The 14,157-nt window shown below is 35.9% G+C and overlaps 1 protein-coding gene across 3 annotated transcripts in view; it reads left to right on the forward strand.

Moving 5' to 3' along the window:
* The window catches only part of TTN (titin), a 253,429-nt gene that overhangs the window by 150,299 nt on the left and 88,973 nt on the right, over positions 1-14,157 (forward strand). For all 3 annotated transcript variants that reach the window (XM_057411684.1, XM_057411685.1, XM_057411686.1), the window contains 24 exons: positions 165-440; positions 592-731; positions 1,161-1,287; positions 1,367-1,630; positions 1,733-1,999; positions 2,135-2,398; positions 2,978-3,117; positions 3,254-3,380; positions 3,500-3,766; positions 3,866-4,132; positions 4,675-4,941; positions 5,044-5,183; positions 6,183-6,309; positions 7,031-7,173; positions 9,580-9,703; positions 10,556-10,822; positions 10,970-11,067; positions 11,229-11,397; positions 11,484-11,750; positions 11,896-12,162; positions 12,254-12,532; positions 12,639-13,047; positions 13,150-13,274; positions 13,371-13,637. In XM_057411684.1, coding sequence (XP_057267667.1) covers positions 165-440; positions 592-731; positions 1,161-1,287; positions 1,367-1,630; positions 1,733-1,999; positions 2,135-2,398; positions 2,978-3,117; positions 3,254-3,380; positions 3,500-3,766; positions 3,866-4,132; positions 4,675-4,941; positions 5,044-5,183; positions 6,183-6,309; positions 7,031-7,173; positions 9,580-9,703; positions 10,556-10,822; positions 10,970-11,067; positions 11,229-11,397; positions 11,484-11,750; positions 11,896-12,162; positions 12,254-12,532; positions 12,639-13,047; positions 13,150-13,274; positions 13,371-13,637 — 5,088 coding nt within the window. The remainder of the gene's footprint in view (positions 1-164; positions 441-591; positions 732-1,160; positions 1,288-1,366; positions 1,631-1,732; positions 2,000-2,134; positions 2,399-2,977; positions 3,118-3,253; positions 3,381-3,499; positions 3,767-3,865; positions 4,133-4,674; positions 4,942-5,043; positions 5,184-6,182; positions 6,310-7,030; positions 7,174-9,579; positions 9,704-10,555; positions 10,823-10,969; positions 11,068-11,228; positions 11,398-11,483; positions 11,751-11,895; positions 12,163-12,253; positions 12,533-12,638; positions 13,048-13,149; positions 13,275-13,370; positions 13,638-14,157) is intronic.

Genomic DNA, 14,157 nt, shown 5'->3' on the forward strand with positions numbered 1-14,157 from the left:
GCTTTTCCTCATAGTACAATATAAACGAACAGATAAGATTTTTACAGTTACTAAAAGTTTGTTGTAATACAAAATCTGTAAGGTCTATTTCTTCTATTTATGACCCATGTATTTTTAGTAGAAGTCTGCTAAGCTGTATTTTTATGTAACTTTTTGTCATGCAGAAGTGATAAGAGACTGGTTAGTAAAACCCATAAGAGATCAGCATGTGAAACCAAAAGGAACAGCTACATTCACCTGTGACATTGTCAAGGATACACCAAACTTTAAATGGTTTAAAGGAGATGAGGAAATCCCTTCTGAACCCACTGACAAAACAGAAGTCTTGAAAGAGGGAAATAAAATTTTCCTGAAAATCAAGAATGCTGGCCCTGCTGATGTTGGGGAATATTCAGTGGAAGTTGAAGGTCGCAGGTACCCAGCAAAACTTACCCTTGGAGGTAAGGATGCATTTACTTGTATTATATTGAATCAGCTCACAGGCCAATGTTCAAAAACCTCTAAACAATCAAACAAAAAAGTAACCTAAATTATTATAAAGCTCTATCAAAACTTGATCTAGTTATATATGTGTTTATTTGTGCATTCTAGAACGTGAAGTTGAACTTCTGAAACCATTAGAGGATGTTACCATTTATGAAAAAGAAACAGCAAACTTTGATACAGAAATATCTGAGGATGATATTCCTGGTGAATGGAAGCTGAAAGGAGAAATCCTGAGACCCTCACCTGTAAGCATCCTTACAACAAAATTTATTTAAATAAAACACTGTGAACAGGTTGAGTCTTTATGGTAAGATCCTTGCAGGTCTGCCATTACTACTCAGTCCAGAATGTAGAAAGGCTAAGCAGTCTGGTAATTAAAAAAACACCAGTTCTCTAAATAAGAATTATATTCTATTACAGCTAAGTTTTCTCAAAGGATTACAGCACATTATTCAGAAAATATCCTACACACATTGCTAGGTATTATGCTGACATTCAAAAGAAATATGCTTCAGGGTTTTATTATTATTGAGGGAAAGTGTTAACTTGCCTTGAAGAGCAATTCCAATCTTTCTAGCTGACTTTTAACATGTCTCTAGAATCCCTTTATTAAAACCACCTAGCAACAATTCTTTAGCATTTTATTTACAGATTGTATTTTATTCTATCTTCAGACATGTGAAATCAAAGCTGAAGGAGGAAAACGCTTCCTAACCTTGCACAAAGTGAAGTTAGAGCAAGCTGGTGAAGTCCTTTACCAGGCACTTAATGCAGTTACTACAGCTATCCTGACTGTGAAAGGTATGATGCACTATGATAACAACTTAAACAGAGTTCACACTGAGCACATTACAAGCTATATGTTCTGCTTTGCTTCCAGAAATTGAACTGGACTTTGCTGTGCCCCTAAAAGATGTTACTGTTCCTGAGAGGCGCCAAGCAAGGTTTGAATGTGTCCTTACCAGAGAAGCCAATGTTATATGGTCTAAGGGCACTGATATACTCAAGATCGGAGAAAAATTTGACATCATTGCAGATGGAAAGAAGCATATTCTTGTAATCAATGATTCTCAGTTTGATGATGAGGGAGAATACACTGCTGAAGTCGATGGCAAGAAGAGCACAGCAAGACTGTTTGTGGAAGGCAAGTGTCTTCCTTAATGAAAGAAAAAAATAAAAAATGGATTAAGAATGTATCTTTCAGAGCCACATTGGCCTTTTTCTGATGGTACTTATGTGTCTACAGGTGTGAGGCTGAAGTTCATCTCACCTCTACAGGATCAAACAGTGAAAGAAGGGGAAACAGCTCACTTTCAGTTTGAGCTTTCTCATGAAGACATGCCAGTGAAATGGTACAAAAATGACAAGAGACTCCACACAAGCAGAACAGTTTTCATGACTTCAGAAGGCAAAGTTCATAAACTAGAACTTAGAGAAGTAACACTTGATGATATCTCCGAAATAAAGGCCGTGGTCAAGGACTTGAACACACAAGCAAACCTGAAAGTCTTAGGTGATTACATAAATAATTTTAAATATGTTACATAATATGAATAAAAAACGTATAAGTGGAAAGTGACAAAATATTGATGTTCTAGTAAATTTATATTACTAATTTACCACTTCATATCTACTATGCCTTTTGTAGAGGCTGATCCATATTTCACTGTGAAATTACAAGACTACAGTGCTGTGGAGAAAGATGATATTACTCTGGAGTGTGAACTTAGCAAAGATGTGCCAGTAAAATGGTACAAAGATGGTGAAGAACTGGTAGCTTCCAACAGAATTTCCATGAAAACGGATGGCTTGCGCCGTATCCTGAAGATCAAGAAAGTTGCAGATAGTGATAAGGGTGTTTATGAGTGCAACTGTGGAACTGACAAGACAACTGCTAATGTCAGCGTTGAGCGTAAGTTATCATGCCTTGCCTCAGGGAAAGTACTGAAACCTTTGTAAAACAGTATAGACAGACACTTCCTAGAGTACAACACCAAAAATTGTACCTTTAGAAAACATGCTGTTGTGATGAATAGCTGAAATATCTAGATTTACAATTATTAAGAGTATTTACATGAGGCAAAATATCTTAAGATATATAAATGGCTGTTGTGAAGACAGTGATGATCAATTATTCTCTATGTCCATTTACAGTCAGGAAAAGTAAAGCAGTTAGTTTAATTCACTGTAACAGATATCTACATTAATTATGAGGAAAAATATTCTTACAAAAAATAACTAAACTTTCAGATATATCTTGAGGTTTAAACCCAACTGAAACCAGGACAACACATTATAGAAGGAGGTTGTAGACTGCCCAAATTTGCATCTTTTTAAAAAGAGTTTAGACAAATGTTTTTCAGCGATAGCATTTGAATGCGCTAAAGAAGGGATAGGAAGAGAGTTTAGATCCTTTCCGGTATTACCTTTCTGTGATACGGAATGAGTGAGTAAACAGACGTGAACTTTTGGTGTTTCCTTTTCATTTTAGCTCGCTTAATCAAAGTGGAGCGCCCACTTTATGGAGTGGAAGTATTTGTTGGTGAAACAGCACGTTTTGAAATCGAAATTTCTGAGCCTGATGTCCATCCCATATGGAAGCTAAAGGACAAAACACTAACACCTTCACCTGTAAGGCTTCTTCTTTGTTTTTAGACCACAGTTTACACCAGGAAAAAAAAAAAAAAAATGCAGCTTCTGAATGTTTTCTTAGAGTAGTCTAAGAATATTCTAATATGTGTGTATGGCAATGTTTCTTTATCACCAGGACTGTGAAATCATTGAAGATGGGAAGAAGCATATTCTTGTCCTTCATAACTGCAAACTTGATATGACTGGAGAAGTATCTTTCCAAGCTGCTAACGTTAAAAGTGCTGCTAATCTGAAAGTGAAAGGTACAGTCTGCACTTTGCCAATATTTCCACACATATCTTAGGGCATTAGAACAAATCTAGAAACATAAAGGTCTATATAAACCTAGCTCTGAGCTGAAAGTGTTCTTCTTTGATTTCAGAATTGCCTCTCATCTTCATCACTCCACTAAGTGATGTGAAGGTCTTTGAGAAAGATGAAGCCAAGTTTGAATGTGAGACGTCCAGAGAACCTAAGACTTTCCACTGGTTGAAAGGAACAGAAGAGATCACTCCAGATGAAAGATACGAAATTATTTCAGATGGAACAAAGCACGCTCTGATTATTAAATCTGCTGCCTTTGAGGATGAAGCTAAATACATGTTTGAAGCTGAGGATAAGAGAACAAGTGCCAAGCTAATTATTGAAGGTTTGCCTGACTTTGCCTTTCTCGGAAAGATTTGCACCATACTCCTTGGATAGTTTTTATTTATAACATTATTGTGAATTACATGTTTTGTTGTTATAGGTATCCGCCTGAAATTCATTACTCCTCTCAAAGATGTAACAAAAAAGGAGCGAGAAACTGCAGTGTTCACTGTGGAACTCTCTCACGAAAATATCACTGTTGTCTGGTTCAAGAATGACCAGCGATTACATACCAGCAAAGTGGTTTCAATGACAGATGATGGCAAATTCCATTCACTCACAATCAAAGATCTTACTATTGATGATACTTCTCAGATTAGAGTGGAAGCTATGGACAAATCATCAGAAGCCAAACTTACTGTTCTTGGTAAGAATGCCCCACAGAATTTACATGTTGTATATTATCAGAAGAGTCTTACTAATGAAAAATGGTGATCAGAAAATCTTAGGGTTGGTTTTGGTTTGCTTTGGTGTGTGGGTTTTGTTTGCTTGTGGGATTTTATTTTTTGTTGTTATTTATTTGGATTAATCTATATTTTAATTTTTATATTGTAATTTTAATAAAATTTATTTGTCTTTGGGTCTCCATTTCCCCATTCAGAAAGAATAAATAAAATAACTTTAAAATTTCATGCAACTGTTGCAAAATTACCTGTTAGATATTTAAACATTGCTCTGAAACTCCTAAAGTATGAAAGCAGTGTTTTCAGTAGTATTAGTAATACACTGAATTGTTTCTTAGGCATTTGTTGTTTACTCATTTTGCAACAGAACTGTGTAATATTTGTAACAACTATATTTAATCCTCCTTGCAGGGACTAAACAAGAAATGTATTTTATGGTAAGAATTAATTGTCTTTTCTGAAAGACTAAAGCTTCAGACTGAAACATCTTAATCTTTGCTTGCAGAGGCAGACCCTTACTTCACTGGGAAGTTGCAGGATTACACTGCTGTAGAGAAAGATGAAGTAATCTTACAATGTGAAATCAGCAAAGCAGATGCTCCAGTGAAATGGATGAAGGATGGCAAACCAATTACTCCATCAAAGAATGTTGTTATTAAGGCTGATGGTAAAAAACGAATCCTTATCCTCAAGAAAGCATTGAAGAAAGACATTGGACAGTACACTTGTGACTGTGGTACTGATCAAACCTCTGCAAAGCTCAATATTGAAGGTATAGCTATTTTACTGGGCTTCTCTGTAGAAAAGATCTTTTGTGGTCTGTTAGAGACTGAGGGAATCAATCGCGCTTTTTTTGCTTTTTTTTTTCCTCCAGACCGAGATATTGAGATTATACGTCCACTATACAGTGTGGAGGTGATTGAGACAGAGACTGCCCGTTTTGATATTGAAATCTCTGAGGAAGGTGTCCATGGCAATTGGAGGTTAAAAGGAGAACCTCTGACTGAATCAGCTGTAAGCAAATATTTCAGGATGTTTCTTATGTGTGTCTCAAAATTCTGTGGGGAGGAAGTGTGAGGGAGAAGAAGGTGGCTGCAGAAATAAAGTGAAATCCCAAGAACTAAGTGAAATCCCTATCTATCTGCTTTCAGTAAGGACCACATTAATAACTTCTAAAATGTAATATAGAATTAATCAAAAATGTCACATAAAATATCAAAATAATAAATTATTTTACATAAGTAAGTACATTCTCTATTGCTGTTCCCTAATAATATGTATCCAAAGAGCAAAGACCTCATGGAATTCACTTAAACATAACGGCTTTTAAAAATACAAACTTTGGATTGTCTTCATTTACTTTTGGTTTTTGAGCTATGGTTGGTTTAAATAGACATAGAACACATTTTCAAACTCTTTTCCATTAGTATGATGGCAAAAATTGATTTAAAAGTGTATAAGGCTTAATCAAATATTCTTAATTCTTTGCTGGAAGGATCTGAAAATTTAAGAAACAATGCAATCATGACTGGCAATTAATTTCACAACTCTTTAATGTAACAGTAAGTTACATTGTGAGTAAATCACGAAGATCGTAAGTTCCATGAAAATCAATGTCTGGATAAGACATCAAGACCCTTCTCAAGTAAAGGGACCCTTCTCAAGTAAAGGTCACAGTGCAGTTTTGGAAACTTCTAGTTCCCTTAGGCCTCTGACTGTTATACACATGGATATATTGGCTAGTTAATCAGTACATATCATTCACCAACACAAGTGTGCTGTCTCTGGCCCTTTCCTTCTAAGAAGAAGCAGACTGTATTAGGAAGGGACTTTGAAAGGACACACATATGAATGAACATTTATAAGGTATATCGCATCGCAAGTGGCGAGTGGGCCTAAGTGTTGTGAATGGAGGAGGAGATGATAACATATGCATGGTAGGAGAAGTAAGGGTTCTTGTGCGACACACAGAAAAAAGATACTTAAAAATTATTTTCACTTCTCTTGTTGCAGGAATGTGAAATCAAGGAGGAAGGCAAAAAGCACTTCCTTACACTGTACAATGTACGCTTAGATCAAGCTGGTGGAGTAGATTTCCAAGCAGCAAATGCCAAATCTGGCGCTCACCTCCGAGTGAAACGTAAGTGTCTTTCAAACTGAAATTACTTAATCTAGTGAAAACAAGGTACTCGTTGCCTCTTGGAACTAGTGGCCAAATCTCAATAATTCATTGAACTGACAGCAATTCTTTCCAGACAATTGCAGGATTAATTATTCAAGCCACCTTATTTTTTTAGTTAAGGAATTTCTTGTATGTTTTTTAATCTTGTACATAGTTTATTCATACAGGGGGAGTAAAAATAAGGAGATGGCCTTGAAGGCTGCTATTATTACACAATCAAAGTTTTACAGGCAAAGGCGTTGCTGCGTAGAAGCATGTTAACCTGAAAGGATGGGATCACAGTGATATCTAGGGATAAGGTTAAGAGTTTGATAGGCAGGGACAGGCTACACAGTTGAAGACCACTTGTTCCACACTCCAGTCCTAGCCCTCGCTATTTTGGAAAACACATGCCTTATCTAGTAAGAGGCATGCAAGGCTTGGCAGGGAGACAGATGCACGGCAACTTTCCTGCTGACCTTGTTCAATTTAAAGAAACACGCTCTGCAAATAGGAAATTTTAGGTGACCAGCCCTCCCCCTAAAAAGCCCTGGTGGCCTCTTCTATTTAGGGAATTTAAAGAGTGGCATTGCGATGTCTGTCTCTCTTGAGGGAAGCCACCATGGAGATTAGTACATAAGGGCAGCAGCTCTCTCTTGGGTAGAAGAAACTAATCTGAGAATGATGTCTTCTTACCAAGCTCGAGTAATTGGCTTGCTGAGACCCCTCAAGGATGTAACAGTGACAGCTGGGGAATCAGCAACCTTTGACTGCGAACTCTCTTATGAGGGAATTCCAGTAGAGTGGTTCCTGAAAGGAAAGAAACTGGAGCCCGGTGAAAAGGTAAAGAAACTAAACTTTCTTTTTCCTCATGTTTCCTCCTTCTTCCTCTCTTTCAACTCTCCCTTCTTTATTTCTCATTTACTCTCTTAATCAGAAGTATAAAGGTACAGCTGTTGTGTATATACACAGAGTAGTGCTGTTGTGCCAAATAGTAAATTCTCACTAAATCAGATATAGCTTTTTTTTTTCTCCAGAAATTACAGTATTCTTGAATACCACAAGCACTTGTGTACCTTCCTGTACAAAGGGAAACAAAGGTTCCAAAATATCAATTATTACAATGGTGACTTTGTGCCCGATTCTGTCAGGATTACTGAATTATTTTTGTCCAGGTAAATTGTAGTTACACTGAGAGGATTTTGAAAGTTACTATCAGGAAATGTTTTTTTTTCTCCTGAATTCTGAGTTGCAGTCCAGTCCTGCATATAAGGTGATTAAGAGGAGTCAAATTCCATTTCAGGCATTTATTCTGGCTCTCCAGATAACTTTCTGGGCAGATTTGCTTGTCAAGCACTTCTCACTAGCTAAATTTAACCCTTCATCAAGTGCTGGCTCTTAACTCTGAGATCTGAGCAGCCTGGAATGTAGTCAGTTTAAAGATAATAGTAGGAAAAATACATAAAGAAAGACATTAAAAACCATGAAACATAAATGTATATAACTGGTTTTAAGACTTCTTTTTCACATACTAGGCCAAGAGAAATAATACTAATTGGAAACCTCAGTCAAAGCAACCTTTCAAGGCATTACATGACCTAGCAGGGTTTCAGAACCTGCAATAATGCTGCCAATAATATTTTTGTACAGATTTTTTTTTCTGTTAAATACAGTTTTTAGCATGATATTTTCAGGTTTTATTAGATCTTCCCAAGCTTCACCAAATTTGCCTAAATGAAAAATATTTTACTAAAAAAAACAGAATATAGAAATAGGAAAAGGAAAATTGATCATGCTGATAGGTGACCCTATTGCAATATTTAAGGGCAGATAAAATTGAAACTCAACAGATGACATGTAATAATTCAAGGTAATTGCTTCTGAGTCTAGGAATAAAAATACAGAAAGTTATTCATCAGTGCCATGGCTTGATAGTTATTACTGCCTAGCAAGAAAAATATTATATGTTCAATATTCTGTATGATGGAACATTATTTTCTGCTTACCTGTCTGAGCTATCATTTTAATTACATTAAAAAAAAAATCCAGATTTCATTCAATTTACACATACAGTCAAAACCATCACTTGACTTCACGAGAAATTTTATCAAGAAGAAATCCAGAGTAAACCATATTTTTACTTGATGTATCACTTTCTGCTTATTTAAAATAGCCTCTTGAAACACTTCTGCTACAGTTGTCAAGAATCAATTTAATTGTACAAGTTTTTAATTTTAGCTGGTTTTAAGTCAAACCATTATTTTACCTCTGTGGCTGGCATTTGGCTGTAACCTTTATTGAAGTGACTTTTGTTCATCTTTACTGTGTATCTTGGTCAAATACGTATCTGGCTTCATCTCAATCTCCTTCGAATAAGCATTCACTAGAGCTGGGTTTCAGGAACACAATAAGGAAGGACAGCCACTTAGTTCCTTCCTTCCCCATGAAGCAAAAGAGACTGCCTTCTCAATCTTTTTTGCTTGCTCCTTAGCAGAAGCTCATTTTTCCCATTTATTTTTCTAAGCCAGCATATACTATGTGATCATGTATGTCTCTGAAAATAAATAAATAGAATTCTTCAAGAGCTGTTAAAATTTATGGGACAAATGAGGGGCAACCCTTTTCATGGTTGCAATGCAGGATGTGTCCTTGAAGCCTCCAAGTTCACGCCTAGAGAAAAGGGATGTTTGTGCAGGAGAAGTCCAGTTCAAACTCAAACTTGCAAAGTAGTTTCAGCAATAGGTCAACACAGAAATGTCTGGGGGTTTTATTTTTATGCAGAAATTTCTACCAAAATTTAGTAATAGTCAATTTGATAGTTACAAGAGAGTGTACAAGGGGGGGGGTCCAAACTACTTTAGATGTAACCAGGAGTAACATGAACTTTTTCCCATAAATTTACTTATATTACTAGTACTTGTTCATAATAAACAAGATCTCAAGTCAGCCTCATTCTGAACTTTTATAGTAGACTCAGGTTTTCTAATACAAGGACACAAATAAATTAAAACGGGAAAATTAAAATTATGATTTCTTGTAAGTGAAAAGACAAAACAGAAATGATTCTCAAAATCTTCAAAGCATTTGTCTTGAGGTATATATAGTATATAAAAAAGGAAATTACCAAAATTTCATATAAAATTAAACCAAACTCCACAGATAACAATAAATAGCAATACTGTTTCATTAAATGTTTATTAAATATTTCTTGTAGATACTTACAAAAGGTTTTTTTATGTACTTTATAAGATCATGACACGTGCTGAAGGGAGAGTTCACACACTTATTCTAAGAGATGTCAAGTTAACAGATGCAGGAGAGGTATCACTGACAGCAAAAGATTTCAGAACTCAAGCAAATCTTTTTGTGAAAGGTAAGTCAGTCATTTTCATTATATCATGGTAATTGTTAATGTTCCATTCACAATTCATCCTGGAATAGGATGTTAATATAAACCATAAATCAAATTAATAGGACCATACAGACAGTATTTGATTGATAGATAATTCTCCTGATTAAAAAACACACTTAAAATGTTTATGCTTCATGGAAAAGCTGAGGAAAGGGCAAAATACTGAAAATGTGTCAGACCTAGCAGATGAATCAGTTTATTAGGATTTCCAGGGCTTTATTGCAGACTTGAACAGTCAATTGGCCTCAAGATGGCCTGCAAAAACTGGCCTTTATGGCTCCCCATGCATTTTTCCATTCTTTGGCGTATCCAGAAACATATGAGAGCACAACTACACCATCTGTCAACTGACATAACATCGTCTGTATGCCCACTTGCACTGTTTGCAAGCTATGTATGCCTAAGAACTCCAAAACTCCACACACTTCTAACTGATACAGTAATTCAAGGAAATTACTCCTTAAGTTCGGAGTATAACTTCAGAGTCACAGAGATCATATGGCTATAGTTCAGTTAAAGAAACTGACTTGCAAGGTTTTGTGATAATTTGTGAGTAAAAACTCCATGGACAAGGATACCACTCATTCTACCTTTACAGTAGGCTGAAAATAAGGAAATTAGCTAAATTAACTGAATATGCCTGGGCATTAAAAATAATTAAAAAAAACCAACACCTTCAACAGAGACATCTAAGAGCCTTTCTGATTATTCAGACAAAGAAAATTAGTACTGCTGTATGCAACAATTCACTACTAGCAGAGGGCTGCTTTAGTTTAGGTATTTTCTATCAAAAAATCTATCTGTTTCTTTTAGAACCCCCAGTTGAATTTACTAAACCACTTGAGGACCAGACTGTTGAAGAAGAGGCCACCGCAATACTGGAATGCGAAGTTTCCAGGGAAAATGCAAAAGTTCAATGGTTCAAAAATGGTGAAGAAATTCATAAAACAAAGAAGTATGATATAATTTCTGATGGCAGGGTCAGAAAGCTCATTATCCATGGCTGCACACTGGATGATGCAAAAACATACACTTGCAAAGTTAAGGATTTTAAGACATCCTGTTTCCTCAATGTAGAACGTAAGTCATTAAAAATTTTATGCAAAATGTTTAAGTGCTATAAACTTTATATGCTAGTGTCTATGACTGATAATAATATCAATGCCAGCAATTTATTGTTCTCTACTGGAGAATTTCTTGTACTAAAAATTTTATTTTTTCTTATAGCTATTCGTCTTGAGTTCCTGAAGCCCCTAACTGATCTTGAAGTGAAAGAAAAAGAATCTGCCCGGTTTGAATGTGAAATTTCCCGTCCAGGTGTCAAGGTCAATAATAGCAATACTTTTGAATCTGAGTAACTCCTTCAACTAGTGTTGTTTTTTTTTTAAAACTGACAACTCTATTATGTTATTACAAATGAACATAAAACTGAAATTTATGATGAGCATGTTAATATCAGTGACCATGTTTATTTGCTCTGAAATAGGTGAAGTGGTTTAAAGATGGCATTGAAATCAGAAAAGGCAAGAAGTATGACATCATTTCCAAAGGAGCAGAACACATTCTTGTTGTCAATAAATGTGCCTTCGATGATGAAGCTGAATATGCCTGTGAAGCAAAAACAGCTCGAACATCAGGACTACTTACGGTGATAGGTAGTGTTTTAGAATCTAATCTGTAAACAAGAAAAAAAGGGGATCTGATGAAAGGATTTAATCATCTTTCAAAATTCTTGTTGCAGAGGAAGAGGCTGTTTTCACAAAAAAGCTTCCTGATCTTGAAGTGAATGAAAATGACACTGTAAAATTGATCTGTGAAGTTTCAAAGCCTAATGCTGAAGTTACTTGGTTTAAAGGAGATGAGGAGGTGCCTGATGGTGCTAGATTTGAACATATTTCTGATGGCCGAAAGAGAATCCTTCTCATACATAATGCTCATCCTGAGGATGCTGGCAAATATACTTGCAAGCTCCCAAGCTCTAGTACAACAGGAAAACTTACTGTACATGGTAAGAGAGTTACTTTGGTGGCCTTGCTTTCTGAACAAACAAACAAAATAAAACAAACAGTAAGAGTACACAACTTGGTTTATTCTCTTCATAAGTAAAACCATAAAATAAATTAATATATATCTACAAAATATTTTTCTTTCAGAACTTACACCACAATTTCTTACCAGACCACAAAATCTTGAGGTTCTTGAAGGAGACAAAGCTGAATTTGTCTGTTCAGTATCCAAAGAGGTAATTTCAGTACAGTGGCTGAGGGATGACACAGTCCTGGAGCCTGGTGATAAGTATGACATCATTTCAGATGGCAAAAAGAGAACACTTGTAGTTAAAGACTCTATTCTAGGAGATGCAGGAAAGTATACTGTCACAGTTGGCGAAGCTAAAGCAACAGCACGTTTAACAGTGATTGGTAAGATTTATTTTATCAATGTTCGGGTACATATTTTGTTGAATTCCTTATACTAGATGGTGTTCTATTTCTTCCTTTTCCTCAATTTCAGAAAAACTCAGGATTATAACTCCCCTTAAGGACCAAGAAGTTAGTGAGGGTCAAGAAATTATCTTCAATTGTGAAGTCAATAAAGAAGGTGCCAAAGAGAAGTGGTACAAAAATGATGAGGCAATATTTGATAGTGCAAAATACATTATTGTTCATAAGGATTTAGTTTACACTCTCAGAATCAGAGATGCACAGCTGAAAGATCAAGCTACCTACACCATTGCACTGTCAAACCAGAGAGGTGAACATGTCAAAAGCTTTGCTGCCGTAACCGTATTAGGTAAATAACTTGCACTGTATTAAAATTATTTCATCACCTTACATTCAATTTCACGTTACGATCATGAGGATGTAAATTAATCACTTTGGGGTTCTTGTCTTAACAGAGGAGGATCTCAGAATTGTTGAGCCCCTTGAAGATATTGAGACAATGGAAAAGAAAACCGTCACATTCTGGTGTAAAGTCAATCGCCTTAATGCAACCCTCAAATGGACAAAGAATGGTGAAGAGATCACATTCGACAGACGCATTTTGTACAAAATTGATAAGTACAAACACTCACTCATTATTAAAGACTGTGGGTTTATAGATGAAGGCGAGTACACTGTCACTGCTGGACAAGACAAATCCGTTGCAGAGCTTCTCATCACAGAAGCACCAGCAGACTTCATCGAACATCTTCGGGACCAGACCGTCACAGAATTTGATGATGCTGTCTTTACATGCCAACTTTCCAAAGAGAAAGCCAGTGTAAGATGGTACAGAAATGGAAGAGAGATAAAAGAAGGCAAAAAGTATGTACATTTTATTATGCCTGTTAATATGCTAGACATGATTGCTTCACTTTGTTACCTTGTCTGTAAACTAAAATGCTGCTTACTTACTCCCCCATAAAGATACCAGTTTGAAAAAGATGGAAATCTGCACAGATTAATCATTAAAGACTGCAGACTAGATGATGAGTGTGAATATTCCTGTGGCGTAGATGACAGGAAATCTAGGGCAAGACTTTTTGTTGAAGGTATGTGTAAAGTCAAACAGGACTTATTTCTTGCATTATTTAGTCATAATAGAAACAATATATAAATAACATCAAATGAATTGACATTTATTTCAGAAATCCCTGTTGAGATCATCCGACCACCACAAGATATTTATGAACCTCCTGGTACAGATGTCATCTTCATGGCTGAGTTGAACAAAGATGGTGTGGAGGTCAAGTGGTTGAGAAACAACATGATTATTGTCCAAGGTGACAAACATCAGATGATGAGTGAAGGAAAGGTCCACAGGCTGCAGGTGTGCGATATAAAGCCCCGCGACCAAGGAGAATACAGATTTATTGCCAAAGATAAGGAAGCTAGAGCTAAGCTTGAATTAGCTGGTAAGATGCTTGCTTTGTGTTTCTTTATAAAATCTTAGGTTAGTGAGTTAACTAAATTGACTTTTCTTCTTTCAAAGAGTTGAATTAAAATGAATGCACAATCAGGCTGAGATACAAGTCTGTGAACTGTAAGAATTATAATTCAGGCAACAAACATTTTTTTATTCTTCCACCTTGATCCAAATGCTGAGCAAAAATACAGGTTACTTTTCAGTGTCTATACAAAGAGCATGGACTGAACTTAAAGGAAACAGAACCTTTTCATTAGGTCTCTGCAGATCTAAACCATGAAAATTATTTGGCCTACTCACTTCAGTCATATAAAACATTTAATTCCTAATTTTTCTATTTTACAGGATCAGACCAGTGATCCTGCCTTTATAGGAGGACACAGTACATACCAACCAGACCGAGCTTATTTCTGTGGAGCAATCCAATAAGTGTATTAAGGATTTGCTCAGAATTCAAACAATAGCTCCTTCAGTTTTCTATGTTAGCTTCTATACAACAGCTCCTTTAA

This window comes from Pezoporus wallicus, unplaced genomic scaffold, assembly GCF_028554395.1.
Source record: "Pezoporus wallicus isolate ANWC-B61680 ecotype Strahan unplaced genomic scaffold, APGP_CSIRO_Pwel_v1 contig_6732, whole genome shotgun sequence".
NCBI lineage: Eukaryota > Metazoa > Chordata > Aves > Psittaciformes > Psittacidae > Pezoporus > Pezoporus wallicus.